At 39.0% G+C, this 21980-nt stretch overlaps 1 protein-coding gene across 3 annotated transcripts; it reads right to left on the bottom strand.

The window, feature by feature from the left end:
• On the bottom strand, positions 1 to 5443 carry LOC108980050. Of its 3 annotated transcripts, none has more exons than XM_018950867.2 (4): positions 5281 to 5443; positions 2334 to 3065; positions 349 to 572; positions 1 to 269 (listed from the first exon to the last, which is right to left on the bottom strand). In XM_018950867.2, the coding sequence occupies exons 1-4, from the start codon at positions 5332 to 5334 to the stop codon at positions 161 to 163; spliced, it is 1119 nt and encodes a 372-aa protein (XP_018806412.1). In that variant the 5' UTR covers positions 5335 to 5443; the 3' UTR covers positions 1 to 160. The 3 variants fall into 3 exon arrangements, with proteins under 3 accessions (XP_018806412.1, XP_035541607.1, XP_018806414.1); XM_035685714.1 differs by having other exon boundaries at positions 2334 to 3704; positions 5281 to 5441; XM_018950869.2 differs by having other exon boundaries at positions 2334 to 3024; positions 5281 to 5441.
• Between the last annotated feature and the right edge of the window lie 16537 nt (positions 5444 to 21980).

Here is a 21980-nt window from a genome sequence, read left to right as displayed (position 1 = left end):
TATGATAATGTACTATATCTGAACATGTAGGCAAAATTCTAAGGAACAACAATCATGAATACTCTTTGTGACAAGCGCACTATACACTCCAATGCCTTAGCAAAAAAGGGGAAAAAAAAATGCATAATGAAACAAAAGCCACAAAGGGAATACAGTACATTCAGAATTTAAGGCAGGGAAAGCGGAGTCTCCAACGTCTGTGCTTTCTTAATTGAACCCTGTCAGCTCTTACCATTCTTACTGGGCTGCCATTCCACTCAGCAGACAATCTGTTCATATGCAAGCGAAACTGTGAGCGACCAATCTCAAGTCATAGAACAATGAGCATGTAAAAAGTTAGAATTTTACATGGGAAAAGCAAATGAACGGGAACTGGCTGTGCTGCTAGTTGACCGCTTAGATACACATAGCAGGGAATCCTCGACGCTGTTTATTGTGGGTGTAGATGAATTGAAACGATTACTGAGGCTCTCATCCTTCACCTCACTGTTGAAAATTGGGTGGCTGTTGTCAATTGCTTCAGTCGTTGAAGATGCCATCAAGTTTTCAGATACTGCTTCCTTAAATGGAGCCTACAGGTCCTCAAAAAACTTTAAAATCTAATAAATTTTTTTGAAAAAGAACTCCAAAGATCTGTTTAGAATCTCCACTCATTCATAACATTCATGCAGGGAACTCGCCTCTAAGGTTTGCCAACCTTTTCATTTCGTCACACTGATTAGAGATGCAAATATCATTTGGGGCTCACTATGGTTTAATTCATCACAAACATCCTAACAGGCACATAACAAGCAAGAGTTTATTATATATGGTACTTTCATTAGTCTCTCTTGTTACTATGCTTTTGCAAGCTAAGTCGGGTATTATCACGTATTCTGTGAATAGTAGTGAAAAAGTAATATTGAATAGTAGTGAAAAGTAGGTAAAAAGTAACAATAAAATAATGAATAGTAGTGAGGTATTCTGAGAATATCTGAGATATTCTCAGTACCCAAACAAGGCCGAATCATCCTAGGAATGTAGTTGGCATCATAAAAACAGAGGTGATTTGATGTACAATTCCTACTGTACCAGCACCCCAGAAAACTACATTGAGATAAAGAGACATAGCATGTGCATGTGTACACAAGCTCCACAATTCCAGCTGGCCCAAAGTAAAAAAAAAATATAAACATTTATATAAGAATATTGAAAATTTTTTCAAGGATGACAAACTTTGTTCCTGGTAAAAGTGGAACAACTGGAGTAAGCCATTTCACCAGATCATTTGGGTCAGGTGGTGGTGGTGGGCATAAATGTTTATGTAAAACAGAGAACAAAAGAAGAACTCAACTAAAAAGCCAAAATCAACAACTACAATTACGCTGCATCAGCAGGTTATCCATGCAAGCTCTTACCAAATTAGACGGCCTTGGTCAGTTGGTGATTGTGCCCTTCTCAACTAGGGAAGGACTGGGCAAGACCGAAAGGAAACCAAAGCAAAACGAAAACCTACAAAAAATAACTCAACTTTGTTGAGTTCTCTATAACCATTTCCTTCTCCTCACCCGTAAGCTTTAATTTTGTCATCTTCGGTTACACAAAGAAATCTTCAATATCTTTGCTATTTCATGTTGAAACAAAGTTGAATGTGGTTTTTAAGGGTGATTCTAGTAAGTAATAATATATATCCAGTCATAAAAGATCTTTATTCATGAAACAAATACTTAAGATTGTAGAAGAGGAAATGCAAGCACTGGTTGTTCTTAGGGGCGAACAATTCGACAATTGCAAAGCTGAATTCCAGCATCGCCAGACAGATACAAATTTTCAACTAAAAAACGACTTTGAGAAAAATGGTAGGGAGAACATGGAATAATCACAAAAGGTTCATTAACGCATAGGAAGGACTTTCCACTTGATGTCACTTTTAATTTTACCCTCTATTATACGGATAACTTCTCAGTGGCATGCCACTTAGTGCTCAATCTACTCGACTCTTCCAATTACATCAGACAGAATAGAAAATCTTTGAATGAATCCAATAATTCAATCTTTTCAAAGCAACCAAGCTGTTGTCTTTACTAATATGAACTTGGATTTTGAACCTATCAAAAAAAATATATATGAACTTGGATTTTGAACAATTTTCAACCTCATACGAATCACACAGCCAAAAAAGAAGATAGCCAAGATAACCATAGCTCATAATGAGGGTATCAACTTCAGGTGCATGAATAAATTGTTCTTTGAAGATTTTTTTTTCCTTTTAGAAAGATAACTTATGCTACTTGCAAAAAGGTAAACAGTTTTAGGAGGGAATGAATGAGCAGAGGGAGTAAGAAATGGTTTACCTCTCTATCTAGAAGCAGAATTTTAGAGATTATCTTCTTATGGGACTGATCAGAAATCTCATGACCTGCATCAATAACTATTTCACCTTTCATTGCCAAGTCTTCACAACCACATTGCTTGATTACATCCTTATTGCAGTCCTGTTCAGTGCTATGTCTTGACCCATTTGTCCCAAATGAAGCTGTATCCAGAGTTTCTTCTGTTAATTCACTGCTGGTATCCACATCGGAATTGAGTATGCAAGAGAGAGTAGTATGGTCCAACTCATAAGTTTCTAGCAAACACTTGCCCTGAGAAGACACTCCACTGTCAATGCAAATGTCCTTGACAAACTGATAACTGCTCTCATGAAAGAAAACATCCAGCTCTGGTAATTCATACTCCATTATATTCTCTCTAGTGTAAAGGTTTTCTCCTTCCTCACTCCCTTTCAAATCTTTAGGACTGTTAAAATATTCTGCTAGACGGTCCCTTTTATCCTCTGAATCCTCCCAAGCTATTAAACTTCTTACTTCTGGAGGGTTTCTGACGGGATCTTCATTTTGACCATCACCTGGGAGTAAATCTGAATCCACCTCATAGCCTTCCCTTCTTACACCCGAGATGATTGAGCTTTCAGATTTCAAGCCGGTCTTTTTTTCAGTCTTCTTTCCTCTCATCTCCTCAGTATTGTCATTGAATTTGAAGGAGCTTATAGGAAGGAGTTGAACAACATCATATATATTTATCATCTGGCAGGTACATATGTTCCCAATTATAAAAATGAAAGGAAAAAGTTACTACAGGATTTTTTATCCACTTGGCTTTTCATGTCATGAATGAATGGAATGGCATATGGGCATTAACAAAGATAGGAGTGAGAAACAACTTGTAGAGGCTAAGGGCTCATTTGTCAACATCCAAACGAGGTCTAAAGGGCCCAAAGGTGCAATAATCGAAAAAGGAGGTGGGAATCTCCAAACGCCATGTCCTCATATAGAAAGTGCTGTAAATATAAGCTTTGTCCATACGATACAACCTTACAGAAAAATTGAAATTCCATATCATTAAGGTGCACTCATTGTGACACGATGAGTGATGTGTTACCTTTGGCCCTGTGTATGAAGACTACGCGAGGAACAATGCATCATTGTTCTCTTGGAGGTGCATGTATCAAATATGAAATATGAATGTCAAGTCATGAGATCATTTCAATGTCACTTAAAAGAAAGATCAGACACTTGCTAAGTTCCACTGTGAACAAGCCAAAAGAAATTTGAAGGGAGCTAGCTGAAGATCACTAACAATGCTCACTGGTCCAGTTTATCCAATCACATTTCACTGTGTCTTGATATGAAGGGCTAGCTCCTTCAATTGAAAATAAATATTTGCTGCATTTCAACAAAATATAAAACAGTCCATTATCATTATGAAATTTTCCCCAGAATTGGAAACCCAACAAACCCATGGTTCATGAATTAGTATTCATTTGTTTTCACAACTCCTCTCAACTCATCTCATCTAATCATTACAATTTTTTCAAATTCCCACATAAAATAAAAAAAAAAATCAACTTTTTGAAATCTAAAATAATATTAGAAAAAAATATATTCTAACAATATTTTATTCAACTTTTAACTTTAATCTCAACTCATCCGGAAAAACAAATGCGTAATTAACAAGAAATAAGGCTTCTAAGCCGGTCGTAATAGTGTAGCAAAATTAAATCTTTGGTGAAAGACCTAATAAGCAATTATAAAACCTTTTTTTCAACTCTATCAAATTTGCTGCATAAACCCAACACGGTATTGTTAACCAAATTGAAGAGATACTTCATGGAGACTACATAAAACAAATCATCTAATATGAAAATTTCAAATGGTAACATTTTCTTCTTTCTTAATTAAGCTCTTACAGATTTTTGAGCTTTCAATTCTAATTATTTGATTTCTTCCCACCTCATAATTTCAGCAAGCAGGTTTGGTTCAACATTTCAGGTGCAAAAAACACACAAAGCGATCCAAAGGGGCTGAACCCCTTACTTCCACTTAATCAACAATAGCCAAACTCATAATTAAATAATAATGTACTAACAACAAACTGCCTAGCACTAAAGTCAAAGAAAAAGCAAAGCAACAATGATGTGTGGCCAAGAAAATTGAGGAACACCACATACACATAGCCCTTTCGGTCATGGAGATGGTTCAATACAAGCAAAAAGCAACTACTTTGGAGTTTGACCCCAATATTGCTGACCGAAATATAATGTGCTCACCTGTATCATGATTACTACAAATTTCAAGATTAAACTAATAGTTTCATCCGTTAATTGGAAGGAAGGTTTTCCCCAAAATTTTCCACTTCCGTCCGCAGTGCTAGTTATTAATGGGCATCCACCTAGTAGTTCTATTAACATTTTACTTACAAGAACTGCTATATACATAAAGAGATTACATAAAGTAAACCCACAAATTGATATGGTTTTACGAGATCCGTTAGATCTATTTTACAATAAAATAATTTTACAATTTGACGTCCCACATCAAGCCACATCAGTTTATAGATTTACTGTTGTGTAATCCCATTACTTATTGCTGATAAACAAACTGAACAAAGAGAACGGAAAGTGAAGAAATGAATTTATAGTTCTATGAAGTTTTCACCCGAAAAGGTAAAACTCCTCCATGTGAACTCCAGTTATTTTAATACGAAGAGATAGTAACGGTTTTTGTTTTCTTGGGTTTATAAATTCTTTGTTTTCCATTCCACCTTTTATCAGCAATCAAACAGACCATATGAAAACAAAGAGAAAACAGAAAGCTTTTTAAAACTAAAAAGCTAATATACACAGATAAACGCAGAAAGCAAAAGAAAAGAAAACCCAAATTTTAAGAACATAAGAAATACATAAAGAAGCAAATGAATAAAATAATGCCTCAAAAACTTTTCAAAATAACTATATCTTACCTTTGAGGCTTTTACTTGGTTCGGAAACGACTCAAACTTGTGTGCGGAATGCATTGCTGCAATACTCTCAGATCATAGAAAAGGGAATTAAGGCCAACCCTTTTATTAAATAGTAACTTTCAAAGGGAGAACTAGAGAGAGAGAGGAGAGAGAGGGTCATTAGTCATGTTCATACTAGAAGATATAGGGGTGGAATGCATGAATGCAAAAAGAAACGGTTTGCTCATAAAGCTAGACAGTGTAATAAATTACCATAAAACAGGTACCCAAAGCCCCAAAGTCAGGTATCAGCTACTTCGCCAACTTTACACTTTTCGCAGACTTGTTTCCAAACGTTTATACTTTGCGTATATCACCTGGGAAACACTTTCCGTTTGGCCAAAAAATAAAAAAACCATTATTTTTCTCTGCAAAACTTGTATGATTTTAAGATCATCATCAAAGGAGTCCTTTTATGTGCATGTTGCCTTTTGAGCTTGTCATTGATAACAAATTCTAAAAGTACATTTTGCATATAATTGATCATCTGCCAATTCTAGCTACCTAAGAAAATAAGTGGCTTGAACATTTTTTCTTTGAACAATGTGTAAATGCAACTTTTTGATAATTTAAGGCCAGGTTACAATCAAACAATTCAGTTATAAATAAAACAATTTTAGTGCATTTGTTTTTCAAACACAAAAATAATTCAATCGACGAACTCGAACAAGTTCAATTGATTGATTCAAACCAATTTGAGTCAACTCCAATTGATTCAAAATTGTGTGTATGTTTTTTTTTTCAATTGTACTTCAAGAATCAAATATGAGCTTTTTTTCTTTTTGTACTTAAAATATAAAAGAACGGAGCATATATTAATTCTTTCATCATTATATTATGTAAGAATAGTAAAAGAATAAAAAGATAAATACTTTATGTTTTACTTTATTTGGTAGAAAAGTTACGAGATAAATGAGTATTTTTTTTATTTATAAATATGTGGTTATACCCAAAGAACTATGACCATGTAATTAAAGGATATTTATTTTATTCGTAAATAAGGCAAAAAAAGATTATATTTAAGGGATACATTAATTGCATTCTTATTATAGGTAATCAAATCTGTAAGGTGATTTCCTCCTCACTCATAAGCCAATTAGGTCTTTGGCTGAGAGTAATGGGATTCACCCCGATGCCCGGCCCTAGGATCCAAACTTACCCACAAAGCAACTCGCATGCAAGGGAAAGTAAGTAATGATGGTTGATGCGACAGATAGGCCTGACGCCACTCAACCTCGTTCCGCTCATGGGGACTCGTACAGGTTAGAACGAGAAAGACGGAGAACATTTAATCTTTTGACAAGGGAACATCGACGGAGTACCGAAGATACCAGCAGAATAAAGCAAATCGGAAAACCACGCAGTATTAATGTCACCATTACTGGAGCAACAGGCCACATTAATGGTGCCGTCGCAGAGGCACACTGCTTTTAAATGACTCTGATAAAAGGAACAGTAAAAAGGACATGGGCTCCATGGGAGTAAACATGATTTGTCCCCCATACACCCGGTATAAATAGCAACTTTCAGGTACGAAAGATCTCTCTAGACTCTTTCATTATTTACAAATTTCCAAAAAGACTCTACTGAATTTAGTATTTGAGACTCCCCAGCCCCAAGGCCCATCTCCCAGCTTCTTTCTTCTTTGTTTTCGCATGCCCAGCTTTGAAGACATGACGTTAACAATGGTGCCGTCTGTGAGGTCTTTGTAGATCTTGTGAGCATTTCGTATGCATGCGACAACCCGTTTCGGACAACTTGGGAGGGACACAGAGGAAGTTGCCATGGAGGCAAGACTAAAAGCTATGGAGGACTGGGTAACAAAGTTAACCGACGAAGTGCAAAAACTTCGCAAAGAGAATGAGGAGCTCACAAAACCTCAACAAGGATAAAACGAAGAGGCGGAGCCCAGTAATAGAGAGCACGTGGAGTGCCGAAATGCGGGAGCTGGAGCGAACATGGAGGAGGAGAGGAAGAACATGCAAGACATGCTCTGCAATCTCAAAGGGAAATACGAAGAGATTGCAAAGAAAGTAGACACATCATCGTCGGTGGACCAACTACTCACAAGCGCTGGTCTACCCTACGCGAAAGAAGTGATGATTGTACCCTTGCCACCGAAGTTCAAGATCCCCACCATTAAGTGGGAGCAATCCGAGGCGAACAGGTCCTGGCGAGGAAATGTTAAGTCCAAGTACTGAAGCAGAAAAATGGTGGGGTCACCCCAAATGGCACCTCTATGAGAGAGTAGGGCATGCACCGCTTAAAGATCCATGGCAGGCCTTAGTCAACGACTTGCGATGCCGGGCTCGAGGAGGAGCGAGAGGGTGCATAGTCCCAGAGGCAAAGGCAGAGCAGGCGAAAACTCCCCAGCTGAAGGCCCCATCTCCCCTTGAAGACATGATTTTCAAGTCAGTGCACCACACCAACTTCGAACTTTCGCATCATCAACAAGACATCGACAGGGGAAACTCCTTTCACCGTCACTTCTGGCCACGAGGCAAATGCTGCCAGTGGAAATCGGGATCCCCCCCATAGAGTTCAGCACTTCGAGCAAGGTCTAATGATAGGCGGCTATAAGACCAGCTTGATTTGCTGGAAGAAGTCAGACTAGAGGCAGAGGTAAGAACCGCAGACAACAAAAGGAGGGTCGAACGATGTTTCAACAAACGAGTGCATCCGAGAGAATTCAAAGTCGAAGACCTTGTACTCAAAGAAACAAGAACAACAACGTGAGACGAGGGAAAGCTGGGCCCTCGATGGGAAGGCCTATGTGGTCACTGCCACTAATCGCCCGGGCTCCTACAGACTTCGAGACTCCCAAGGAAACGAGCTGCTACACCCCTGGAATGTCGAACCCCTACGAAAATTTTATTGCTAAAGCTAGCTTAATTATTGTAAATTTATGTTTTCATGCATACACTACAAATCCTAATGGAAGAGGTGTTGTGCTTAAATGTCGAGTTTCAGGAACGTAATAGAATCTCCATCAACAGAATCTGCATTAACAAAGTATTCATTGACTATTTACCTCTCCACGGGACATCAAAGGGACGAGTCACTCCAGAGGCCTCTCTATCCTTTCTGTAGAGGAGTGCGGGTTGGCCCTCGGCCACTTGAAGACAAACACTTACCTTCTTCATGAGCATCAATAGGTAGGAGCGGGTCCAATTACAGACTGCCCAAACAACGTACCCCCCGCAGGGCCAAGGGAAGGGTTGAGCCAAAGGCCACCTTATCCCTCCTGCGACGGAGAGTAGGTCCAACCTTGAGGCTACCAGAAAAGCTAACTCTGACCTCCACCACGACGAAGTGTGGGATCAGCGCTTGCCTAACCCAAACTTACTCTTTCTTGTGATGTCAACAGTCGAGAGCGGGTCTAGTCCCAAATTGCCCGAACAACCTACCTTCTCACGAAGGATGACAGGTGAGCAGGAGGCAACCTCGTCATCCGGGAGAGTGGGACCAACCCCCGGTAGCCTAAAAAACTTACCCCGACCCCTATCGCAGTGAATGAGTGGACCAGCCACATCGTTGTCCAAATTACCTCTCCCATGGGATGCCAAAGGGAAAGGTAAGCCAAAATTTTGCCTTATCCCTCCTATAGTGGAGTGTGGGTCAGTCCTAAACTACTCGGAGGCAATGGCTTACCTTCCTCATAAGCATTAACAGGAAGGAGTGGGTCCAGTAGCAGACTACCCGAAAAACCTACCTCACTGCGGACCAAGGAGACGGGTCTAGCCGAAAGCTACCTTGTCTCCCCGAGGTGGAGTGTGGGACCAACCCTGTGGCTATCCGAATAACTTATCCTGACCTCTACTACGACGAAGAGTGGGTTCAGCGCCCACCAGACCCAAAGCTTACCCATCCCTGCGATGCCAATGGGTCGGAGCGGGTCTAGTTACAAACTGCTCGAACAACCTACCTTCTACTCGGATAAAAGGGACACGTTGAGCCAGAGGCCACCTTATCCTTCCAGTGATAGAGAGCAGGTCCAGCCCTGAGGCTGTCCAAAAACTTACCTTGACCCCCATCGCGACGAAGGAATGGATTAGCCACATCGCTATCTGAATTACCTCCTCGGGGGGCTAAAGGGTTGGGTTGGCATGAGGCATCCCGACCTCTCCCCGATGAAGTGTGGGTTAGGTCCTTCAACCAACTGAATGCTGCACCAAGGAACGCGTACCTTAACAACATGGTAAAAAACTGCAAGCACATCATGTCATAGGCCAAACAGCCCATGTTTGCGAAGTCTAACTCCTACGAAACTAAGGATAAAGTTATGATAGCCTGCTTATTTTATAGTAAGGAATTAAATATGCAGTGCCAACGGGTGGTTGAACCACCTACCTCCTACGGGGACAAACAGGATGGGTCGAGCCAAAAGCCACCTTGTACCTCCCGCGATGGAGAGCAGGTTCGACCTCCGGTCACCCAATCCAGTAAAGAGCAGCCCGGATTATGTAATTCAACTCCACGACCACAGTTCTACTTGGAGGTACATAGAGGCAGGTTAGCAAAATGCCTCCTAGCCTCTACCCTCGAGGAGACAACTGGAGTCTCCTTGACATGGCTTAACTCTTAGGGGGGATTTCTATCCCCTCCAAGTCGACAGCAGCGGACGAGGGCCGACATACGCTAATGACATTTCTTTTTCTTCTTTAAGCTACGTATCAAAATAAAACACAACAAAGCAAAATGGAAGAACTAAATGACAAGGTGGGGTAAAGCGCATCCGAGAGATTGACAACATAAAAAAAAAGGAAATTGACTCAACAAAGTGAAGAGATGTCAGTCTCGTCAACGATATCGCTAAAGATACCAAGATGATAACTGACTAATGAAGGCAAACGAGGACAGTATAAGTGGGGAGCCGCCGGTTGGTGGGGCCATCGGGGATGGGTTTCGCGCAGGCGGGGTGAACCGTAAAGCTTCGAATGACAACACTCTTAGAGAGAGAGAGAGAGAGAGAGAGAGAGAGAGAAGAAAGGGGAGACCCCGAAAGCGAATGACCACAGAAGATAAACATAAAGCAAAAGGATAATGTTATTGACAACATGAAGGCACAAGCTTACAAAACACAAGTTACCATGTGAAGCAACAGATTACAACATGAAGCCACAAGCTTACAAAGGACAAGTTACAACATGAAGCTGCAAGCTTACAATGAACAAATTAAACGTGAAGAGGCAAGTTACATGCTTACAATGACATACATCATAAGTCAACTAGATACAACAGAAAGTCGTGATGGCACAAGCAAACTGAAGTCTGATCGGATCATGTTCCAGTGGATGTGGCAAACATGGATCTCCATCATTACGACGTGCCAATAACGTCAGAGGTTACCTCGAAGAAAATAAACAAGGGATGTAATGAGGCAGCTAATTAGGCCATACGGTGAAAAAAACTGCCAAAACGCCTCCAAGAGTTGCCCACCTACTATGGAGAGGTATGAGAAACCGTTGGAGGGGCTGAAGACAAAAGGGCAAGATGACGATAGAAGGGTAATTTTGGAGCTTAAGAAGAAGCGTTGTGTGCTGGAGTGTATGAAAATGAAGGTTGAAAGCGAGGTTGAGCTTTGGAAGAGGAGGTTTGGAATTGGAACCTTGAATAGCAGAGAAGAGAAAGACCCGTCAGAGGAGTCGGTCAAATTGCAGCTGAGGAGAATCAACCATCAGCAGCCAGGATAACGACAGAGTTACCCCTAAGGGCACTTGGAATTAGATCCCTCCCGAGGATAGCAGCTCGTTCCATGGACACTTCTTCTGGAGGAAGCTCCCTCACACTCAGAGCCCTCAGATTGCATTAAGGATTTCAGAGGATATGAGTATTCATCCTTTCTAAGCCATCAGTATAACCAAAGTGCCAGGCATCATCAAGGACACCACAGACATACGACAGCTCCTCCCGTAGACCTCGGATGGTAGCGTCATGGGCCTCTAAAGCTCGTCTAGCATTAGCCTGATCGGTCTCTAAGTCCCTCCTCCATTTCCTCTCTTCTTTTAGGGCCTTTGTCTTATCCGTTAGAGACTGGGAGATCTTCTCAAACTCCCCCGATAGCCATTTGTACGACCGAGCGATAGAGCCTTGTTGTGCAATCCAAGTTTTCGGCCCACAGTCGCTCAAGCTCCTGCTAGCAGTCGTTGAGTGATCTTTTTAACCCATCCCTTACCTTGGAGGCAAGCGCCACCTCGACAAGTCAACAAGGGCCTCCTCAACCTCTTCCTTCTTCTTTCACTCCTCCGTTGCACAATGTAAAGCTAGCCGAGCGAGCGAGCGAAGTGCTCTATTCTAGCTTGCCACCTCCTCTATGTCGTCCACAATGAACATCGGCAAACGCTCCAAGCCCTACCATAAAATTTCGGTTAAAAATCTAAGAAGGAAGCAAGCAATAGGTGTAGAGAGCTTACAAGCAAAGAACTTACCCCAGTAAAGAGCCTCTTGAGCCTGTTATCCAACTTAGGGATGCGATTGACGCAGCTCTCTGTAGCTGTTGACAAAAAGTCCGCCGGGACCTCATCAATAGCCTCCTCATCCACACCAATGACCGTGGACGCCATAGCTACCTCGGCCACAGGAATGCCTGCCACCACTTCCTCGGCCAGAGTAATGGCCCCTGGCACTTCATCACCAGCTGAGGTGACCTCGACCTCAAGAGAGTAGAGTAGAGGGGACTCCGACATGGAAACCCACTCAGAGGAACCCCCACGCTAGGCGAAATGCTCCTCGAACTAGGGCGAAGGAACCCGCTTGAAGGCAGTGTTGAGCGGCATGAAGAGTGCCCCCTCACAACTAAAGGGCTCGGTGGGGTCGTAGGGATGGTTTCAACAGCAGATCCGAGAGCAAGCAATGTAAGTTGAACATCCACAACGACTCATCGAGCTAGCAACACACCACGAGGAAAACTTGCTATCATCATCGTTTTTCTCGACAACAAAGGCTATGGCCGAATAATGAGCACCTCTATGGAAGGACCTACGGGAGGAATGGGAAGGTCTTCAAAGTCGGCTCTGGCGGGAGAAACCCTTTGGGGCCTCTTCCCTTTCCCCTCCACTGGCAGGCTTGGAGAGCGGCTAAGAACTTGGGCACTAGACAACAAAAAGGCAACATGAGGCTGATAGAGAACATGGCGGGGTACACCATCACTTTGGAGGCAAAAGGCTCGCAATCTACTGCTCCTTCGGTAGGGGGAGGTACCTTGAGTTCCACGGTTTGAGGAGTCTTGTAGGTCTCATTCAACGACTCCAACTCGATGAGAGTCGCCTCTGAATGCCACGAGAAGTTTGCAAACTCCTCTAGAACGGTGTCGCCTTGCTTGTTTGCAGCACGGGCAGAGTTGGAAGATCTAGCCGGTTTAGAAGGGCACAAGGATTTCTTGGGAGCCATTAGCAACCATGGAGAAAGAAGATGAATCAGAAAGAACAACGCAAGGAGAAGTGCTTGAAAGGGAGAGGGGAACACAGGATATGCAGTAGAAGAAAGAATAGACAAAGTAACCCGTTGCTGAGAAAGAAGGGGACCTTATATAGGCAAGCTCAACTGTTGACATTCCGAGGCAGTAAGAACCCATGCGCCCCACGGAGTACCAGAATCCCATGATCATTGCTATTCCAGCAGAGTGTATCCAGTGATGCGACGTAGGAAAGAAGTAATCGTTTGATGCAAATACTGACGAAGGGACTGAAAAGGCTCCATTTAATGCAGATCGAAATTGTCAAAATACAACCATAAAAAGCTGAAGGCAACCACAACCAGGTATTATATAAAGATGAAAAGGTCATTCGAATATGGCTGGAAAGTATAAGTGCGACACCTGAGCACTGAGAAACCCACAACTCCCATTCTCGGGAAAGGAAAGGCCGCACAGCTGTAGTTGTAAAAATTAATTAATCAAGGAAAGGAAGAATTCCCATCAGACCCGTCCGGTAGGAATTGGCAGGGAAACTGTAAGGGGATTCCCCCTCACTCATAAGCCCACTAGGCGCTCGGCCGAGAGTAAAGGGTTTCGTCTTGATACTCGGCCTTAGAGACTTAGAGTCCAAACTTACCCACGAATAGGGCTGCAAATGGTCCGGTCCGACGATGGACCGAATATTTTCGGTCCATCATTTTTTCAGATCGGACCGGACCAATCAGTCCGGCCTAATTTTTTTTATTTTTTTAAATAATTAATAAAAAAATTTATTTAAAATACTAAATTAAATTAAGTGACTTATTAATGTGGATTATGTAACAAACTCAATAAAAAAAATATTTTATATGGTCAATGATAATAAATTAGATGAAAATTATATTATTAATTTATATAATTACTATATAATTAACTAATTGATATTATATTTTAGTTAATTTATAGAATATTAACAAGTGTTAATAACATATTTAAAATTTTATATTGTTAATAGTGATAGGTTAGATGAAGATATATATAAAATATTGTTAATTATACAATTATTATATATAAAATATATATATTTTTATTTTTCATTCGGTTCGGTCCGGTCCGAAAAAATCCTGGACCGTGGACCGGACCGAAACTTTTCAGTCCTCTAAAATGTGGACCGGACCGGACCGGTCCAAGTCTCGGTCAGGACCGAAACGGTTGGTCCGACCGGACCGTTTATCACCCCTACCCACGAAGCGACTCGCCTGCAAGGAAAAGTAAGCAATGATGACTGATGGGACTAGCTTGTTTGATGCCACTCAGTCGGGTCCCACTCATGGGGACTTGTACAAGGCAAATCGAGAAAGACGGAGAACTTTTGATCTTCTAACAAGGGAACATCGATGGACTACCGACGACACTAGCAGAGTAATACAAATCGGGAAAACATGCTGCATTAATGACACCACTACCCAAGCAACATGCCATATTAATGGCACCGTCGCAGAGGCAAGCCGCATTTAAATGCACGATCTGTCCCCTCAGACTCCTGATATTAATAGTAATTTCCAGTTACGAAAAATCTCTCTAGACTCTCGTTATTTTCAAACTTCCAAAAAGACTCTACTGACTTTAGTATCGGAGACTCCCCGGCCCCATGACTTCCCTTTCCCAGCTTCTTTTTTCTTCGTTTTCATAGGCCCAGCTTTGAAGACACGAGTTGCTGGAACCTAATTCAAAAGCGTTTGAAACACGAGCTTAACTAGGGCTGCAGACGGTCCAGTTCGGTCCGGTCCGGCAATGGACCGAATATTTTCGGTCCATCATTTTTCCGGTCTGGTCCAGTCGGTTCGGCCTTTTTTTTTTTAAAAATAATTAATAAAAAAAAATATTTAAAATACTAAATTAAATTAAGTGACTTATTAATGTGGATTATGTAACAAACTCAATAAAAAAATATTTTATATGATCAATGATAATAAATTAGATGAAAATTATATTATTAATTTATATAATTACTATATAATTAACTAATTGATATTATATATTTATTAATTCATAGAATATTAACAAGTGTTAATAGCATATTTAAAATTTTATATTATTAATAGTGATAGGTTAGATGAAGATATATACAAAATATTGTTAATTTATAGAATATTAACAAGTATTAATAATATATTTAAAAATTTATATTGTTAATTGTACAATTATTATATATAAAAATATATATTTTTTATTTTTCATTCGGTCCGGTTCAGTCCGAAAAAACCGTGGACCGGACCGAATGTTTTCGGTTCTCTAAAATGTGGACCAGATCGGACCGGTCTAAGTCTCGGTCTGGTCCGGACCGAAACGGTCGGTCCGACCGGACCGTTTGTCATCCCTAACCTTAACAAAAAGGTTCATAATTCTAAATTTGTTTGTAAATGATTTAAAATACTTGAATTACTTAATGGTATATATGTGCTTTTATATTTTGTATTTACTTTGAAATATCCAATTGAAAATTTTCATGAATTAGGTAGTTTAGGATACCTAATGCCTCGCCTGCCTGTGTCTCATATATTTGGGTGGGAAATCTGTTCGATAAGACCAGGCGAGTAGATGGTTCCTTTATTTTTCTATGTTTTTCAAACAAATGGGCACAAAAGGTGATTAAGGAGATCTTTAGAAATAATTTCCATCATATTCCATATTATCTCATCTCATTTCATCTAATTTCATTCCTAAACATAATTTAAATACAAACATTTTCAAAATTTAAATACAATTTTTCCAAAATTTCAAACAAAAAATAAAAAATAATTCAACTTTTTCCAATCTCAAAACAAAAATAATATGAAAAATTTATATTCTAACAATAGTTTAACTTATAATATTTTTTATTCAACTTTTTTACTCTCATTTTCCAAAATCTAATAAATAATTAACTCAAACTATCTCAGTATTATTCACAAACTATCTTATTACTATTCACAAACATCCCTTACCCATAGTTTTTAAAACTCTACAAGTAAAACTCATGCTCGATAGCTGCGTCTCTATCTCTTTCTCTCGTGCTTTCTTCCCACAAGTTTCTTTGTGTCTCTCTTGCCACATTGTTGCCACCAGCCAAAGTTAGTTTGTGAAGAGTAAAGTTAGCGTGCCGCTTGCAGCTTACCGTTGCAAACTAGTGTTTTTTTTTATCTAATTTTTTTATTCACATTTTTTAATCATTTTTAAATATTTAAAAAAATAAAAAAATCCCAATACACTTAAAATTACTTCCTTAATTACTAAATAAAAAAAATTGGCAAGCGGTCAAACTGAGCAGTATAGTTGGGGTGGCAGACTAGCTTTATTGTTTGGGAATTGGATGTGAGGAATCTTCTCTGGGATAGTATCCTTGAGGCACAATAAATAGGATAGGACAACATTTTGTTTTGTTTGAGGCTTAGGAATTATTGAAACCTACCTAGAGCTATTGTAGTATATTTTTGACTCATTATTACACTTCTAATCTACTATCATATTGTGATAATTCATATTTAACAATCATATTTGAAGCTTAAATCATAGCGTTTATGCTAAGCAACTATCATTAAATTTTTTCAATGAATAAACTTTTTTTATGGAAGTAGTATGCCTGTGAAAATTTGAAATGCCTAAAGATTTCATTTATATTTGAAAGTTTCATCTGCAATTGTTTGTCCTTCCCAGCATGCCTTATTTGATTGAGTTAAGATCTTATGGATTACTAAAGCACGTGTTTTGCACAAGGATATAAATGAATCTACCATCTCGTGCGTAAATAGTCTTGTGATAGCATTCTCAAGCAATACTTGTGCTCTCGTATGAAAATGGGAGTTTATGCTTGCAAAGTTAGGGATACAGGGGGAGGGATCAATTGTGCCAAAACTATTCAATTACTAAAAGAGTTACTGGTTAGCATCTGGCCATATATCTTTAAAAGGGAGGAGCTACTGCATTATGCAACAAGTAGCATGCTTGGAGTTTGTGACCATGCACACTGTCATGAATTCTCTCAAATATATATATATATATATTTTTTTTATGGGTTAGGAAATTTAAAAGCTAGATCTTGGAAGGTATCTACTTTTCTAAGACAAAATGATTTTTTTTTCTTATGCAATTTTGCATAATATAAGATAATATTAACCTCAATTTATAATAAAGTAAGATCTTAAATTTGTACTCTTTGAAGGATTTATTTGACCTGATAAGGTCTTGGATTTCAGCTGACAAGGCCAATAACAAGAATCGTTTTGACTTCAAAATCCTTCAACCAAAAATACTTCCAATGCCATCTCAGTTTGCAAGAACAATATAAAAGGATTACTAGATATATGGCTCTATGCTTATTGTCCCCACTTTTCTTCTTTTTTGTAATGTCGCACAGCATTTTGGTTTGAATCCAAATAGATGTCAATTAAGACTACCATCGAATGTTGTCATATGATGTGCATTTAGTAACTTGGTGAACAGTAATGTTGTAATAATGTATTCCATTTTGTAACAAATAAATTTGGTGAAATTGAATGAATTTGTAATGTGACATTTTCTTCTTATTTGTACTGTTCATATTGCATAATGCTATATACAAATAAAAAAATCATGCTTAAGAGTTATAAATAGCACAAGTTCAATTAAACATCAAACTTCAACTCAAAGAATCTGGGTGCTAAGTACACCTACTCTTCATACTAGAACTATACGCTCAAGGTTTGATTATTAGTGCATACATTTCATATTGCACTTTTTTATACATCCAAAATCAATGATGGTAGTCCACCATTCTACAAGTACATCCAACTTATCACATAAAATTACAATTTCAAAATACAAATATTCTGCGACAACGATGACTCTAGTTGTGAGGAACCACCTAATGCGAAAGTGGATAGACCATTCTTGGAGTTGAGTGAATGACAAAACATGAGAAATACTCCCGTGCATCTAATCCAACATCTGGATGAGTAATAACCTTGTAAAAGGCAAACTAGAAAATCCGCATACTATGAAGATGAGAACGAGGAGCTGAAGAGGTTGGTGAACTCAGACGAGATAAGAGTTACCTGCCCAAGACAAGATAGGATTGCTTGCCTAAGATGAGCAACTATCAAGGATTGACCAACCCAAACATGGAAACTTTTCAAGATAACGTGGAAGGGCTCGGAAAGGTGACAGTGCTGTTCGCAGAAGCCCAAACTCCATCTGAAGGGTCATATCTGGAGTAGCTCTGCAATGAAAGGTGAAGGCTTGATGAGTCACGTCGTTTGGCATAGTAGTACGACTCAAACCACGCGCAGGGAAAGTCAGAGATCCACCAGAAAGGACATATGGCAATCCCACCCTATTTAAAGGACTTGGACATGGGACGAGATCTCACTTGAGACTTTATTTACCAAAGAGCTCGTGAAGTCAACTGCTTCAGTAAGCAATGAGCAAAGAGGCAATGAAAGCACTTTCGATCTAGGAAGGTAAGCTAGCTTCTAAGACAGTGTTGGGTAATGTGGGGTGAATGTTGTGTGTAAAAGACATTGATTATCCCTATAACTTCTACCCCATTCTACAAGCATGAATAAATATTTCAATCATTATGTTTATATTTATGCATTGATTTCTAATGTTTTGAATGCTTGAATGTTTTCAACTATTTTCAATACATGACCCTGAATCCATGTGCGAGAACCCATTATCTCTGCATGAGAATGTTTATCTCTGTGTGAAAATGTCTATCTTTATGTGAGGAGTTGGTATTGTGAATCTATAATCATGGGACATGATAGAGAATTCTTTGAATCATTCCGTGAAACGTTGCCATGTGCTTCGCACGAGAAGGAGAATGCCTTGCGGGGATTGGGGTGGAACTGTGTTGTATTTGGCCACATCTGATAGTCGGGATGTGGGATCCCCGGCGTAGCATGTGGTGGTGTCCTTGACTTGGTTGGCTGGATAGAAGCATCCATTGTGTAACAAATATCTTTGTGCGAGAAGCTAGTGTGACGAATACTTGTCACTGTGGCGAACACTTACCTGTATGACGAATATCTATGTGGTAAGAACTTGTGTGGTGGAAAAGTATTATTGGGGTGAAATAGGTCCAATACTGGTTTTGATAAATTTTATATTGATATTGGAGATAGGTTATTCCTCACCAAATTATTATTAATGTGTTTTATGTATTTTGCGTAAAGGCACCATTTCGAGAGGGTGATTCATCGCCATGTTTGAGAATGCACATAGTTGTAAATGTGAAAGTGATTCCTCTCCGCACATATATGTGTTTGTCCGGTATTTTCATGAAATGTGTCGATGACATCTTCGGTAGCATTATCTCTTATTAATAATCTTGTCATAGCCGCCTAACTTATCTATAATTTTGTTTTCGGAACCATAAACTTTGATGTAGCTTCAGACCCCGACGTAAGGCCCGAGGAAGAAGACTCAATCCTATCCAAGTTCTAATCATGGAGTGTAGTACCTGCTTTAGTACCAATAGCCTCCGTAGCTATCTTATGCCTTCTATTAGGATATATAGTATTAAGTCTGGCACCTATTTGTAATTAGTCTGCCACCTTATGGTGACTAACCTTATGTACTTTTGGATGATGTAATGTTTTGGGTTATAATCAAGGGCAATAAGCCACTTTATGGTAAAGTTTAGCATTATGGTATTTAACTGTTACCGCAATGTATTATGCTTAAGAGTTTCGCTGCGATTTTATAGTTAAACATCTTACACATATATTTTCCTCTAGAAAAGTATATACCTATTTCAATTTCCTCTTGGACGTTGATTGTTGGCCAACATCCTTGACACCATGAGTCCTTGCCTAGACCTGCATGAGGAACAAAGGGCCACATTAGTCAACCCCACTATTCCAACTAAGCACAAGTTACAACATCATACAAAATACTTACATTCTCATTCTCAATAGGTAGACTCTGTGTCTACACCCAAAATTAAATACTCCACCACTCCAACCAACACATTTAGCATACAATTTACACCATCATTGTACTATACATATACTATATGTACAATCTCAAAATAAACCTTCTCAAAATGAAGCATCCACTAATATGCTATAACATCTACTATGTATATTACCTCAAAATGCTAGTCTAGATTTTTTGCTCTACTATTTTTCAAAAGAAGCTTGACTATATCAAAAGGAATTCTCATTCAAGCATTGCTATAATCCCAAACCTGCATGATAAGTTGTATAATGAATTAACTATTATTTTTGCTCAACTATAGTTAATTCTTCAAAAGGTGATACTTATGTCAACATTTACATCTCCACTTGTAGGAGAGTCGTCTTGGTCCAAAAGATTATAGGTGTTATGTGGTGGCTCACAAGTATTAATAAGCACTGCTATCAACCTCCAAATTGTAATTGACCTGATACAACTGATAAGATAATTGATTGCGCTGTTGAAAGCGTATCAAAATTAGGTGTGACACTTGAGTTTGAAAAAAACTTAGGGTCCATAATTGTCGACAATGTCCTTCGATTGGTTCTGTATTAAGGCATATGTTATGAAGTATTATGGTACATTTTATGTACAATATAAATAAACAAGATATATATATTTTCGTTTGTTTAGGCCCATCGGTTGTCTTCTTTGATTTCTTCCTCCTGACCACTTTCTCTACTATAGATTTTTTTTTTTCTTTTGGATGGTGACCTCCCCTTTACCCCCGTACTGCAAGAGGACTAAACAATTTACTACTACCCTTCAACACATGTACTGGCTCAGGAGAACGATGACACGACGGTCTAGTTTTATCACGCTTTGACCCATGTTGAACCCATTCTAGCCTTAACTTATCCAACTGCCCCATTAAGTTCAAGCAATCTTCATCACAACTTGATGCAGTTGAGGCAATTTCAATAAAAGACTTTGTCAGACTATCATATCTTTATCCTTTAGGGGTACTAGTCAAGTCATCACAGCTACTTCGAACAAGTGTGTACTTAGCTTTAGTTATTTTCTCTACTTTCCAAGAATATATTTTTGAGGCAACACATCCTTATTTAGCCAAGTCAACACATGTAGGAAATGTCTACTTAAAATTTCATAAACTCAAATAAGTCACAAGTGTATTTGACTTCAAATTGATCATCATTGAAATACACTAAGAAATTTGCCCTTTTAATGAACCCATGATTCATTTTGACCTAGTCAAATAAATGGTACTCAAAAAGTGCACTATCACATCTCACGAGAATTGGGATCAATAAAATAGACCCCTAAACTCCTCTTGGACTTGTCTAAAGTTTGTAGTTGTGTAGGCTGCTTGAGATTATTTGAAACTAACTTCAAGCAATTTTTGTCACAATTTGATGTAGTCGAATCAATTTTAGTAAAATACTTTGTCAATCTTTCACATCTTTGTTCTTTGGGGGTATTAGTCAGGTCATTGCAACTACTTTGAACAAATGTATGCTTATGTTTTAGATTTTTTTTTCTACCTATTAAGAATATATTTTAGATCTAGAACTTGATGTGTTTTCATAATTTGTTTCTATGCTTCTCAATACTATAGTGTTGCTTATGTTGCACTTTATGATAAAGTTAATGCAGTAAACAACAACTACATCACATCACTTACCTTTCAATGCAAATTATCATGCAGAGAGTTTGTTTTCTATGAACACCTGCAAGGTATCGGAGAAGTCAAGAAAATGAGCACACCATATATCTAATCATACACACAGAGAGAGAGAGAGAGGGAGGGAGAGAGAGAGATAGATGCTGGGTAGTGCTTTTCGGTGGGCAGACGAAGGTGTATCGCAGTGGTATGCAGTGGAGGTGCTATTCTTGTAGGGGTGGTAATATGCGACACGACCTGTGAAACCAACACAAACATGACACGAAATTAATGAGTTTTAGTTTGATATAAATGGGTTCAGAAAAGATAAGTTGACCTGTTAAGATATGATTAATAAACAGGTCAACCCACTTAACTTACAATAACCCATTTAAATTTTATGACTTTGAAATATGGATTTAAGAAGCACGAAGAAGAGAAAACGTTTCCTTGATGGTAGTAAATCTCGGTCATGAGGACTTAGATTATGTTTGAATTGGTTTGAGTATGATCTTGTCTTTAGGATTCTCAAAAACCGAATGCTGAAAGGTAAAGTGATTGAAGAAAAATCCTCCTGAGGAGCATGTGCTAGTTGACCATTAGTAGGGTTTTCTTTAAATATTTTCTTTGATTGAGCGAATATGGAGTCATGACCTAGAAGACTTGTTA

Source organism: Juglans regia, chromosome 15 (genome assembly GCF_001411555.2).
Source record: "Juglans regia cultivar Chandler chromosome 15, Walnut 2.0, whole genome shotgun sequence".
Taxonomy (NCBI): domain Eukaryota; kingdom Viridiplantae; phylum Streptophyta; class Magnoliopsida; order Fagales; family Juglandaceae; genus Juglans; species Juglans regia.
Note: the sequence above shows the minus strand (reverse complement) of the source record. Positions and strands in the feature narration are given on the sequence as shown.

What these genes read in the sequence shown, in the direction of transcription:
- LOC108980050 (XM_018950867.2), bottom strand. Translation starts at nt 5,334, where the DNA reads ATGCATTCCGCACACAAGTTTGAGTCGTTTCCGAACCAAGTAAAAGCC. An exon ending in ACCAAGTAAAAGCCTCAAAG is followed by an intron (nt 3,066 to 5,280) that starts GTAAGATATAGT and finishes TGTACCTGCCAG; the next exon opens with ATGATAAATATATATGATGT. An exon ending in TTCTGCTTCTAGATAGAGAG is followed by an intron (nt 573 to 2,333) that starts GTAAACCATTTC and finishes GAGGACCTGTAG; the next exon opens with GCTCCATTTAAGGAAGCAGT.